Source organism: Leptodactylus fuscus, chromosome 4, assembly GCF_031893055.1.
Source record: "Leptodactylus fuscus isolate aLepFus1 chromosome 4, aLepFus1.hap2, whole genome shotgun sequence".
Classification (NCBI taxonomy): Eukaryota; Metazoa; Chordata; class Amphibia; order Anura; family Leptodactylidae; genus Leptodactylus; species Leptodactylus fuscus.
This window is the reverse complement of record NC_134268.1, coordinates 88,700,163-88,713,824: the sequence shown is the minus strand read 5'-3', so window position 1 is coordinate 88,713,824 and position 13,662 is coordinate 88,700,163. Positions and strand designations below refer to the sequence as shown.

The 13,662-nt window shown below is 40.1% G+C and overlaps 2 protein-coding genes across 2 annotated transcripts; one reads left to right on the top strand and one right to left on the bottom strand.

Annotated features, from left to right (window-relative positions):
* Positions 1 to 3,332: 3,332 nt before the first annotated feature.
* Positions 3,333 to 4,322, top strand: LOC142201086 (mas-related G-protein coupled receptor member H-like). Its single transcript, XM_075271919.1, has one exon. It carries the CDS (start codon positions 3,333 to 3,335, stop codon positions 4,320 to 4,322), a length of 990 nt encoding a protein of 329 aa, XP_075128020.1.
* A 7,551-nt stretch (positions 4,323 to 11,873) lies between these two features.
* On the bottom strand, positions 11,874 to 12,818 carry LOC142201085 (mas-related G-protein coupled receptor member X2-like). Its single transcript, XM_075271918.1, has one exon. The coding sequence runs from the start codon at positions 12,816 to 12,818 to the stop codon at positions 11,874 to 11,876; it is 945 nt and encodes a 314-aa protein (XP_075128019.1).
* Positions 12,819 to 13,662: the final 844 nt, after the last annotated feature.

Below are 13,662 nucleotides of genomic sequence, written 5' to 3'. Positions count from 1 at the left end.
TAATTCTTTCTTGTAACCAAGGTATCCTGGGCTGCTATCGATCAACATTAGCTAGAGGGAGTACACATGATACTGTATACTAGGGAAAGATGTCCTATGTGATCTCCATGCTATATGTTGCAGACTGTCTAGGTTAGAATAGCATGGAGCATTTAGTGGATTTAGACCTGAACGCCGTTGTCACAGTGATCCACTTATGAGCTGATTCCTGACAAATGTCTTACCTAGAGTAATAACAGATATAATAACAGAGTGGATGTGGGACCTGGAAATGCATTAGACGCTTTTACCAGCGCTCCAGGTTACTACCAGCCTGCTATTGTAAAAACAACAGACACCTATTTTACCAGTGTTCTAGGCCATTATCAGTTTTCTATTAGTGATACATCCATACTATAGTTGCTGACAACTTGCTAAACTAGAGGAATAACGGATACAATAGCAAGTTAGAGGTGGGATTTGGGAAAAACAATAGACATTGTTGTAGCAATGCTTCAGGTTTCCTGTTAATGTAACTCTTTAAAAAGAACTCAACAAAACTGTGTGCGCCTTGTAACAGTGATTACTAGATGATTACTAGCCGTTTACTAGATGATTACTAGATGACTACTAGCCGTTTACTAGGTGATTACTTGATCATTATTAGCCAATTACTAGATGATTACTAGATGATTACTAGATGAATATTAGCTGATTACTTGCTGGTTACTAGATGAATATTAGCCAATTACTAGCTGATTACTAGATGATTACTAGCTGATTACTAGATGATTACTAGATGATTATTAGCCTATTACTAGCCAATTACTAGCTGATTAATAGAAGATTACTAGATGATTACTAGCCGATTACTAGCTGATTACTAGATGATTACTAGCTGATTAATAGAAGATTACTATATGATTACTAGCTGATTGCTAGATGATTATTAGCCTATTACTAGCTGATTACTAGAAGATTACTAGATGATTATTAGCCAATTACTAGATGATTACTAGATGAATATTAGCTGTTTACTTGCTGATTACTAGATGATTACTAGATGATTACTAGCCGATTACTTGCTGATTTCTAGATGAATATTAGCCGATTACTAGCTGATTACTAGATGATTACTAGATGATTATTAGCCTATTACTAGCCAATTACTAGCTGATTAATGGAAGATTACTAGATGATTATTAGCCTATTACTAGCTGATTACTAGAAGATTACTAGATGATTATTAGCCAATTACTAGCCAATTATACATCCACTTGCTACACTTCATAGTAGACATATAGCAGTTTGGATAACAGTCTTGAAGGCAAGACATGGAGACGTACGATATGCTGTTTTTACAGTAATCCTCAGTTCTCGCAAATCTAGCCTATTACAGGGATATAATATAACTATCTGTGCTGCTACAGGAATCGCCAAATGTAGCATGCCAAGTAAATCTATGTGCTAGACTTGACATATATCTGCATAAGAAATATACAGTGATCCACTTGGTTTAAATACAGGGCATCATTAGACCAGTTACTAACCACTACACTGATATCAGAACACTCCTAGGTACATATAATAGAGTATACCAGTGAATACATGCAGGGGTGAACCTGCCCCTTTCGCTGCCCGAGGCGACTACAGAAAGCCGCCCCCCCCCCCCCCCCCCGAGAGGAGGTGGCGGGGCGGAGGGGGCATGGTGGCGCAAAGGGGGCGGTGTGAAGCGAAGGGGGCGGGGTGAAGCGCCGTTCGCAGGCAGAGAGCAAGCACGGAGAGGACCTGCTCTCTGCCTGAGCGTGAGGGGAGGCTGCTGGAGTAGCACTGCTTCAGTGGCCTCCCCAATCCAAACAGCTTGTCCTGGACTGGCTTAGAAAAGCAAAAATGCCACCCTCCCTGGGGCCCTGGCATAGTGCTGCCTGAAGTGGTCGCTTCAGGTCGCCTCATGTGAGGTGCGGAGCTGAATACATGGGAAAGGTTTGCATACAAGTGACAGTGCTTCACTGGGTAGCGGACCTATTCAGATATATAAGACATCTCAGATTCTATGAGGATATGAGGAATTCCAGCATCTGCAAAAAAAAAAAAAAAAAAAAGCATTTTGCCTCCTATAGTATATATATATTATTGTAGGGAGAACTGAAACATTACAACGTGGAATTTTTTGAATCTTTTTGTTACATGCATATTTTAAAATGCTAGTTCTATTTTATGGCATTTTTTTGGAAATATATTTATTTGCTCAATCTAATGTGCTATTTCCAGTTACAACAAATAATGTGTACAGTTGGTTTTCACAGGATAAATACACCACACGTTTTCTTGCATAGCCACTGCACATACAAAGACTAAGGCCCTACGTAATTAAACCTATTATACCTATATCGAAATTGACATCCTGCAATTTTCCAAAAACTCGACAGATTTGGAAAATGCAGCACTGCTGCTGCATGTTTTTGTTCTGCAATTTGTGGATGGGATTGGCTAGAATCCCATCTACTTGACAGGAACTGTAAAACACAGCGGTGGGCCCCAGCCAATATCAATTTTTAAGTGAATTCAGATATCCTGAACTCATGCATTTACATATTCACATACAAATACAGAATTATTATGAAAATGCATCAGCAAGAATGCGTTCATCTGAACTATTTTTAATGGCAACATAGTAACATGTTTAACGGAATATACAAGTAAGGCTTTGTATTGTATACATAGGAGTGGTGAACTTTCTTTTTAATATAACAATCCAACTAAACTAATAACAGTCACTAATGAATGACACTTATCTACAATCCAGAAGAAAGGGCATAAGTTTGTGATCTCTGGGTGTCTGACCACTGGGACCCTCAGCAATCAGAATGGGGCCCAAAAGTTCCCCTGAATGCTCCAATTGGTGCAGTAATGTTCATTCATGCCCAGCGCCCTATTTACTTCTATGAGACTGCCAGGTTGCTACTACTCCACACATATCTGTTTCAGTTAATAATTATATTATCCATGGCGTACCTGACTGTCACTGAGGCCAGTGATTGGTTGCAGTGGCCACATAGGGGAAGGGATGGGATACAATTCATGTCTGGTACACCATAACTAAAGACCAGCATTGAGGACCACAGAGCTGTGGCTGACACCGTGTACCCAAAAGCAGGTGAGTATGGCTGGTTTTTGTTCTACTATTTAACTCCTTCCCTACCTACCATAAATTTTTGTTCAAGGGCTGGATAATGATTATAGTAAAAAAGTTAAAATATGAATGTACCTGCTTCTATATGATTATTAACAAAGTGCCATTTGTTACTAGGTTAAAAAGAAGATATATATATAGATATACAGCTCTTCCAACAATGAATACAACGTCAAATCCCAGCAACCAAAATATTACAGCAAGAAGAATTGACTATACTTATCTTCATTTCACCATAGCAGCTGTCATTTGCATAGCTGTCTGTCTCATTGGCTTGGTAGGAAACATTACTGTATTTTGGTATCTTTGCTTCAAGATCAAGAAGAACAAGTATACGGTTTATGTCATCAATCTGTCAGTGGCTGACTTTACCTTTTTGATATTCAGTGTGTTGGTATTAATAATGTACATTAATACACTGATGAATCCAAAGCCAAACTTTCAAGGGAAAGATATAGTTTACCTATTTTTGGAAATCTTTTATGACAGCACACAATATTCGGGAATGTTCATCCTCACAGCCATCAGTCTGGAAAGATGCCTCTCTGTCCTATTCCCCATCTGGTACCAATACTCCCGGCCTCACAACTTGTCTACTATAACATGTGCTATGCTTTGGCTCATTGGATGTTCAGAGAGTCATATAGAGAACTTGGTGTGCACAACAGAAGCTATTGATGCACATACTACAGCGTGTACGGTCGTGCAGATCATGACTTTTGGTTTATCCATTGTTATTTGCTTCCCAGTAATGGTCATCTCAAGCTTCACCTTGCTTATTAAAACAAGGAGGACCTTTAGTAAGCAGTATCCAACGAAACTCTTCACCATTATTATCACTGCAGTTTCTATATTCATTTTATCAGTCATCCCAGTCAATTTTTTATGGTTTTTAATATATTTCAAACTACTACCATTAAATGTTCACATGCTTGCTCTGCAATTTGCCAGTATCTATAGTACAGTGCTTAACTGTACACTTAACCCATATGTCTACTTCATTATTGGCAAAAAATGGAAGCAGAAGACTAGTCAATCCTTTCAAGATGCCCTTGAGAGAGCCTTCAGAATAGAAAATGAAAATAATGGCTCTACAAGTAACCAAACAAGTAGCACATCCATTCAAGTTCACCTTCCAGCTACTTTCTAAACTATATTACCACTGGTGAATATATACAGTATATATATATATATATATATATATATATATATATATATATATATTAACCAGCTATATACAAAGATACTATTCCATGGATATTTTTTATTTCTCTGTCAGGGTCCTTTCACATGACTCCTACTGAGTCCTATCTATGGAAAATGGTCTATGCGTGGGCTGTATTTCCCGGACTAAACTCGGCTGTGTGTATAGTCGAATGGCCTGATCGCAACAGTAAAGAACGGACATAACAATATCAGTTCATTACAGCAGTGTTCGGGCTGTTCAGGAGATCACTGTATCATAACTGACTGATACAGTGACTTCAATACACTCTGACACGTTCCATCTAACTGATACAGTGACTTTTATACACACGCCCGCGTTCAGTCTGGCAAATACAGCCCACATACAGACTGTTTTCCACAGGCGGAACTTGGTCATGTGAATCAGGACCCTTAGACTAAACACTAATGAATTCATTAATTGCCAATATAGCCTTGCAAAGAGCTTTGCTTTTGTAATACCTTATATTGAAGTCTCATTTACATTAGTATTTTAGATTTCATCACAGCACTTTTCTCGGCACAGATTTCACTCTAGGCACATAGACTCCTGATGGTTGAGCCTAATGTATGACGAGGTGCACTTTGTCATAAATTAAGCTCAGGGAATATGAAGACCAGCATAGAAAATACTGGTGCTCATACATATCCCACTTCTGTGTTTCCTTTCATTTTTTTTACATAATATTCTTTTATACACTGCTACTTTGTTGTTAATGTGTTTTGTGTTTGTTTTTTCTGAATTGAAATGGTAAAGATTAAGAATAAAAAATATGCTCTAAAGTATTACTGGGCACGTAGTTGCCATGTATGGTACATTTATATACTCTCTTTTTTGCCTAGATGATAAATTATGTCTCATAATCATAATATGTTCCTATTTTTAGTGACCTATTATATGTGTTGCATCCCCAGTAACTTTTCCTTACAGCTTAGTACTGCATAAAGTCTGCAACAAGTATTGAATAAGATCTGTGATAGATAAGGCATCACCTGAAGGGAGTCCTTAAAGGGGTTGTCCCATCACAAGGATCCCATCTATACTGCTAGTTTATGTGGATTTAAGACTTTTCCTAAATGCATTGCTTTATCAAAACTGCTTTGTTTGGCCGCTATCTTAATTTATTCACTTCATTGTTTACACTCCGTTTCTATGGCCCTTGGGATTATCTTCTCATTTGTCAAGTGATGTAGCTGCCTGCTCTCAGGGGGGGGAGGGTCTGGGAGCAGCTCTGAGCTGTTTGAGACGCTCTGCTACTTAAATGACACAGATAGGGGAGGTGAGAGCTCCAGGATTTCTGAGCTCTTATCAGTCGGTTTAATTGAATTTGGCTGATAAGGGCTGAGATAGGGAGTCTGTTACCTCTGTATGTAATGCAAACTGACTCAAATCCAGCTCTGCTACATCAGCTTCACACTGTGGTTATTCATTTACAACCAATCCCGTGCAAGTGAAACCCCGCCCACCTATGTGCCGAGTAAAGCAGGAAGTGAAGAAAGCACAACAGTCTGCAGGTTAGTAAACAAGCGTCATGGGAATACCCGTTTAAGATGTACAGATTTTTTTGGCAAACAGAGCACCGCAAACAGATGTCAGAAAAAAATCCAATACAACATATTTTGGTTCTGACCAACTTTAATTGATGGTTTGCTGTATGGGATAAACTGTTGCAGGTTTATGTACGGCCAACTAACAGCAGACAATCTAAAATCTAATGTGTATGCTAATGTGTCAGCTTAAGCCTACAGATGGCTGATGTTTAAAACAGTCATTAAAACAACCATTTTTTCTCATTCTTCATTCTACTAGCATACAGACCAGTGTGGGAAATTATACTGTGTGGAAGGCCACTTTGGAACATTATACTGTCTGGAGGGGCCACTATGGGACATTATACTGTGTGGAGGGCTATTATGGGAGATCATACTGTGTGGAAGGCCACTATGAGACAGCCCCTGTCCCTACCTACTTGCTTCAAGTACCCTAGGTGGTAGAGGACAACTGGACAACAATCCATTTTCTAGATAAGTATTACACAGAACAGCACAAGACAAACAACATGGAAGAGGGGTCAGCAAGCCAAGGTCAAACCAGAGAGACAAACAGTACCAAATCGCAATCCAGAAGAGCAGTCAAAAGCCAAAGAGTAGAGGTCAGTAAATACAATATAAGAGCAAGGAAAAAAGATTACCAAGGTCGGAGACACAATACCCAATAAACATTATCTGTTTATAGCAAGTTCAGAACCTGCCCCAGGTTTGATTGACAGATTACTCTTGGTTCACATCTGCATTTGGTAATTCGTTCGGAAAGTCCGCATGGGGACTCCCCACAGGGACTACTGAACGCATTTGCAAGCAGTGTGCAATGAAAGCACACAGACCCCGTAGACTATAATGGGGTCCGTCAGCTCATGGAACATGCGGACAGAAAAGTATATTGTGAAGTATTTTCCTGTCTTTATGTTCCCTGCGGAGATCTCGCGGCAAGCACACGGACCCCATTATAGTCTATGGGGATCCGTGTGCTTTCACTGCACACCGCTTGCAAATGCGTGCGGTAGTCCGTGTAGGGGGGTCCCCATGCAGACTCCCCCGAGCGGATTACCGACGCAGATATGAAGCAACCATAAGCTGTCAATCACAAGCAGACAAAAGTTAACCCTAAATAGTGCCAACACAAAATGACAGAGTCCAGGAGCATGTAATCATGAGCAGACATGCCTCCTGCACTGTACAATGCGGCCATTATAGCACTACCGTATTACATTATTATTATTATTATTATTATCATTATTAATAACAAATGTATTGTTATTCCCATGCTCTCAAACTGAATTATTGATTTATGCAAAGTACAGTTATCTCAACACAGTCACATCATCTAGATCTTTTTTCTGAGAAATGTAGGTAGTCAGCTTAAGTGTAAACTTTCCTTTCTTTGCAGGGCCAAGTGTACTTTTTAGTTATACCATTTTGGGGAATGTTTATTGGATTGATCACTTTTTATTCAAATTTTTATATGCGAAACATCGAAAAAACAGTGGTTCTATATGGCAGTCAATGGGAGTTTTGCTACATTACCATTGAGGCTGGTCAGAAGGCTCCAAGCCGCCTAAATAACAGGACAGCTCCCATGATCTCTCTGTTTGGAGTCGGCCTGCAACCATAAATGTACTAATCAGAGACATTATCTCCGAATCTCCCTGTACGTTAGACCCTACAAGCGGACATGCGCAGTCGGCTCTGCCCAGGCCCGATGCCTGGCAGAGTGAATTCAGAGCCGGAAGACGCCGCGGGGAAGCTGCGCAGGGAGAAGACTTCTAAAGGTAAGAGAAGAACTGGTTCTGCATCGAATCTTAACTTCGAACAGCTAGTAGTACTGGATCGAGTACAAGTATTTCGAATACCGTAGTATTCGATCGAATACCTACCCTATCGAGTACTACTCGCTCATCTCTAGTCACAACATATTTATCATGCTGTGTTGTTGCTGCGGTTTTCACACTTTCCATAGAAAGGAGGGAAAAACTCAGCGTTTCCGCAACTATAATTGACATGCTGCGTTTTTCAAAAACGCAAACTTTTCCACCCATTGGGGCCTTAGCTTTAGACTAAGGCCTCATGGGACGTCCTGCATGTAGGATTTAGCTGTCCGCTTGAACCCAGCTTTGTCTGTGGATAGAAAATACTTTTACATAAACCTGTCATGTAGGCAGGGAAACTAATCATTCCTATGGTCACCACAGCCATCCATTATTGACTTTCTCCCTCCTGTAAGTTTTTGTCTCTATTAATGACATTTCATTATGTAGGTCTGTAAATAAAACAGCAACGTGCACCCAAGGGTGAAAAGACTAGGGAGTCATAACGATCTATTTATTGACAAGTGTCTTATTTATGCTTTTTTTTTTTTTTTTTTTTAATTTTGACGGGAGAAAGAAAGGAAAAGAAAGAATGTTAGGGCCCATGGAATCATAAGGAATGGGCCCCATGGTTTCACAGGCCCTGGCACGGTGTCTTAATGATGAATTTATGTTAATTATATGGTATGGTATTTCTGTGTGTTTCTCCCTCCCTATTTTATGTTCACAGTGATTTTACCTTATGGGAGGTCATCTTCGGGTCAGCTGTGCCATGGCATGAGCAGGTTCTAGAAGTTTCTTGAAGTTTGCCCAGCAGCAGGAGCATCAGCTGATTGGACAGCTGGAAGCTGTGGCAGATGTTTTGATTGGGTCAACTGTGTCTCTAAGGCATGAGCAGGTTATGAGGGTATTCTGCCTGGTAGCGGATACAGCAGATGATTTCAGTGGCGGGAAAATGGAGCTTTATAAGGAGCAGTTTGTGAGGGATCTGTGGCAGCTTACCCAGGATCCAGATGGAGCAGCACCCCCCCCCCCCCCCTTGAAGATCCTATTCTCCTACCTGTCGCGATGCTTTGTTAGTGGGGAATTGTCCCCCAGCTAATGCTGGGGGGACTGTGTTTAATTAATTGATTTGGTGGTCATTAATTGGTTAATATTGATTTTGGTTAATTATTGGTTATTTATTATTTAATAAAATATTTATTTTATGGTTATTTAACTTTGCATGTAACCCCTTAATAAAGGCATCGCGGCCAATTTTTATCCAATGAAGAATTTGGTGTGTTTGTGATTTATTTCAGGTAATTGGTATAAATGCTAAGTAATAAGTTGTGCAAATGGGCCTTTGTGAAACCATGAAGAATGAAGAGAGAAGGGAGAATGAAAGAAGAGAGAAGGGAAGAAGAAAGAAGAGAGAAGAAAAAAAGAAAGAAAGAAGAGAGATGGGAGAAAGAAAGAATAGAGAAGGGAAGAAGAAAGAAGAGAGAACTTATTTATGCATTTTAACCTCATTTAAATGTTGGGGATTTTTTTGTATCCCTGGAAAGAGATAGCAGAATGAATGTAAATTTATGTTACATGCTTTACATTTATACCTGCATTTACATATTTATACATTCAAATTCTATTTTCAGTGTTTCTCATACACATACATAGAGTACATTACTATGTACCATGCACACTGGGGTCTTTTCAGACCCCAGAGTATAATAATTGGAGACCTGTGGGGGGGGATACAAACATAAAAAACACTGTTACTTACCTATCACTGGCTCTGCTGGACTTCCCTCTGATGTCAGCCATCTTCAATAATGTACGGGACGTCATTGTGACACATAAGAACGCAGGCCCCGGTCATGTGATGTCAGGGACGTCACACAAGTAGGCCCAAAGCCTGCCTGGAGCCAGGAGAGGTAAGTAAATAGGGCCCGTTACCGGCTGGAGTTACGGCCTATTAACCCCTTCCCCTTTGTCGGGTCTGTAACTATGGCGACCGCCGGGGAGCCGGGCGGCCGCCATAGCAGCCGGGTGTCTACTGCTTTAAGCAGTAGACAACTGGCTCTCATGCCTCCGATCGGTCCCCGGACCGATCGGAGGCATTAACCCCTCCGGCGCCGCGGTCAAAGGCGCCGGAGGCACCATTTTCCCGGCGGCGCATGGGCGCCGCCATTTTGGCCGGGATCGCCGGCTCCTGGAGCATGCTCCAGGGCTGACGTCCCGTTGCCATGACAGCCGGGAGCCTTGTACAGGCTCCCAGGCTTGTCTGCAAATCCTCTCTTTTGCAGGCTGGTCTATGCAGCCTGCAAAAGAAAGGATGCTTTTTTGCAATGCATTGCAATGCATTAGCATTGTAATGCATTGCATTAGTGATCAGACCCCCTGGGGTTCAACACCCCTAGGGGGTCTAATAAATGCAAAAAAAAAATAAAAAAAAAGTTAAAAAAATATAAAAAAATATAAAAAGAATTAAAAGTTCAAATCACCCCCCTTTCCCTAGAACACATATAAAAGTAGTTAAAAACTGTGAAACATATACATGTTAGGTATCCCCGCGTCCGAAATCGCCCACTCTACAAATCTATAAAAATATTTTTCCTGTTCGGTAAACGCCGTAGCGGGAAAAATAGTCGAAAGTGCCAAACTGCCGTTTTTTCACTGTTTTGATTCTGATAAAAATTTGAATAAAAAGTGATCAAAGCAATAACATTTCCCGAAAATGGTAGAACTAAAAAGTACACCTGGCCCCACAAAAAAAGACGCCCTATGCATCCCCGTACACTTACGTATAAAAAAGTTATGGCCGTCGGAATATGGCGACTTTTAGAAAAAAAATTTTTTAACACAGTTTTGGAATTTTTTTTAGGGGTCAAAATGTAAATAAAACCATATAAATTTGGTATCCCTGGAACCGTACCGAAACACAGAATATAGGGGACATGTCATTTTGGCTGCACAGTGAACGCCGTAAAACCAAAGCCCGTAAGAAAGTCGCAGAAATGCATTTTTTCTTCACCCCATTACATTCAATCCACCCCATTCTGAATTTTTTTCCTGCTTCCCAGTACATTATATAGAATAATTAATGGTAGCATCATGAAGAAAAATTTGTCCCGCAAAAATTAAGACCTCATATGACTCTGGGAGCGGAGAAATAAAAAAGTTATGGGGTTTAGAAGGAGGGGAGTCAAAAACGAAAAACGAAAATCAAAAAAATGCCATCGGCGGGAAGGGGTTAAAAAACAACAACAAAAAATAAAAAGGCAGCAGTAGCAGCTGTCGCCGGGCCCCCTAATGTCCTGGGCCCTGTGGCAGCTGCTACTGCTGCTACCTCGGTATTTACTCCCCTGGAGCCAACTCCTAAGAACAGGTTCCCAGAGGATTCATGTATTAAACAAATACAGTTCACAGTAAATGAGGACCCTTACCACTTCTTGTCATTCTGTGCAGTCATGTATTATTCAGATCCTAGTCAAGGGAATGGGGCACCAAGTGACCCATCAGTCAAGTAGTCATTACAGAGTTGTAAAGGTAAGTTTATTAAGAACATTCTTTTTATTAAAACTTGTATACTGTATGAGTATCATTGGTAACAGCAAAGCAGCATAAGAACAATTACAATTGGTAAAACATAAATAAGGTTTAACCATCATCAAATATAGATGTAACCTGTTCAGTGTAAAAATCTTTTAAAGACATTGTCCAATAATGAAATATTACATTTCTCTATTACAATATAAAATGTAACAGTTTTTCACTTGCTTATACTTAAAACTATAGGTGTGTATAGATTTGCTATTACAGGATTGTTATGGCTTTAGCTCTCAGAATATCAACCTGATGCATCCAGTACTAGTAACATAGCTCAGCCCCCCTGACCCATATCCTCTTATACACAGACACTAGGCTGATTCCTGATACTGTGTAGGCTATATAATAATAGCTGATGGAATAGAAGCATTAAGTGGATATTCTGAAGAATATGAGGGGTGCCATAATAATATAATATAATATATCACATACCAGGCACATGAACTTTTTTGTAAGAAAAAGTATTCCAATAGTAAAAAAAAATTTGTTTTGCTTGATATAGCAGATGACCCCTTTACGCGTGCTCAAGCGTTTAGTTCACTATCTATTTTACATGTGCTTATATCCGTATTGCTTTCTTTTTCAGGTCTGTGGGATTTAGCTTTCCATTTTATTTCAGCCATCACATACAGGTAAGGGATAATAGTACAGTTAAGTACCGTACCATAGACAGTAACAAAAAACAAAGCAACTATTTGAACATCTGTTGGTATTACATGGAAGTATATTAGAAACCATAAAAAGTTAAATAGAAGAACAGATACAATAAATACAATAACTGCTGTTATTATGAAAGTATAAAGGTCTGTAGAGACCTGTGGGCTGAATTTTCTCTTTACATGGATGAGTAGAATTAAGCAGGACGTGACCATTATTGGTAGGCACACAATGATAGCTAAAGTAAAGGTCATCAGCTGAATTGCTGTACATCCGGAAGTCTGAGTCATGAAAGCATCTGCCGTACACACCAAGTTTTCAGAAAGGCTTTCCATGCAGCCAATTGACCAACATATAACACAGATGATTACAGACAAAGTCTTAGGACGATCACATTTATGCCACACAGGGAACTTGACAGCGATACAGCCTTCCAAGCTGATGGCCGTGAGGATGAACATGCCTGAATAGAATGCGCAGTCGTAAAATATTTCTAGAAATAAGTACAACTCATGCTTCCCTTGAAAATTCGGATATGTACTATTTAATGTATTGATGTTTAATATTAGTACACACACACTAAATAGTAAGAAAATAAAGTATGCCACGGCCAAATTGATACCATAAATAGTAAATGTGTTCTTCTGGATCTTGAAGCTCAGGTACCATAGGACAATAATATTTCCCACCAAGCCAATCAGGCAGAGAAGTAAAGCAACAGCAGCCGCAATGGTAAAATGTAGATAGGCTAAGTATGTGTAACCACTATGGTCAGTATTAAGGTCAGTTGTTCCCGTGGTGTTAGGTGACATATTTTTTGCTGTTTCCTATATTAGTTGGTCCTCAGTCTTCAAAATATCTTCTTATCCACCTAGTGTGAGGAATACAGTAATATAAATACAATTATAGTCATTTTAAAGTAGCTTTATCTGTAGAATGACTTAAAGGACATTAACTGTCCAATAAGGCAGCAATGGAAAATGATTATTTCTAGAGATGAGCGAACACTAAAATGTTCGAGGTTCGAAATTCGATTCGAACAGCCGCTCAATGTTCGTGTGTTCGAACGGGTTTCGAACCCCATTATAGTCTATGGGGAACAGATACTCGTTAAGGGGGAAACCCAAATCCGTGTCTGGAGGGTCACCAAGTCCACTATGACACCCCAGGAAATGATGCCAACACCTCTGGAATGACACTGGGACAGCAGGGGAAGCATGTCTGGGGGCATCTAACACACCAAAGACCCTCTATTACCCCAACATCACAGCCTAACAACTACACACTTTACACACTCAATACCACCTCTCTGACAGTAGGAAAACACCTTGAAACATGTGTATTTGGCACTTGCAGTGAGGAGAGCTTGTCACCAGCAGTGAATTTGGCCCTTGTAGTAAGTTGAGGTTGGCACCAACATTTGTTTTGAAAATCAGGGTGGATTGAGCCTCTAACCAGCAGAGTTTGGGCAAATTCATGGTGGAGGGAGCCTCTAAAAACCCCAGTTTGGACCAATTCATGGTGGAGGGAGACTCTAAAAACCCCAGTTTGGACCAATTCATGGTGGAGGGAGACTCTAAAAACCCCAGTTTGGACCAATTCATGGTGGAGGGAGCCTCTAAAAACCCCAGTTTGGACCAATTCATGGTGGAGGGA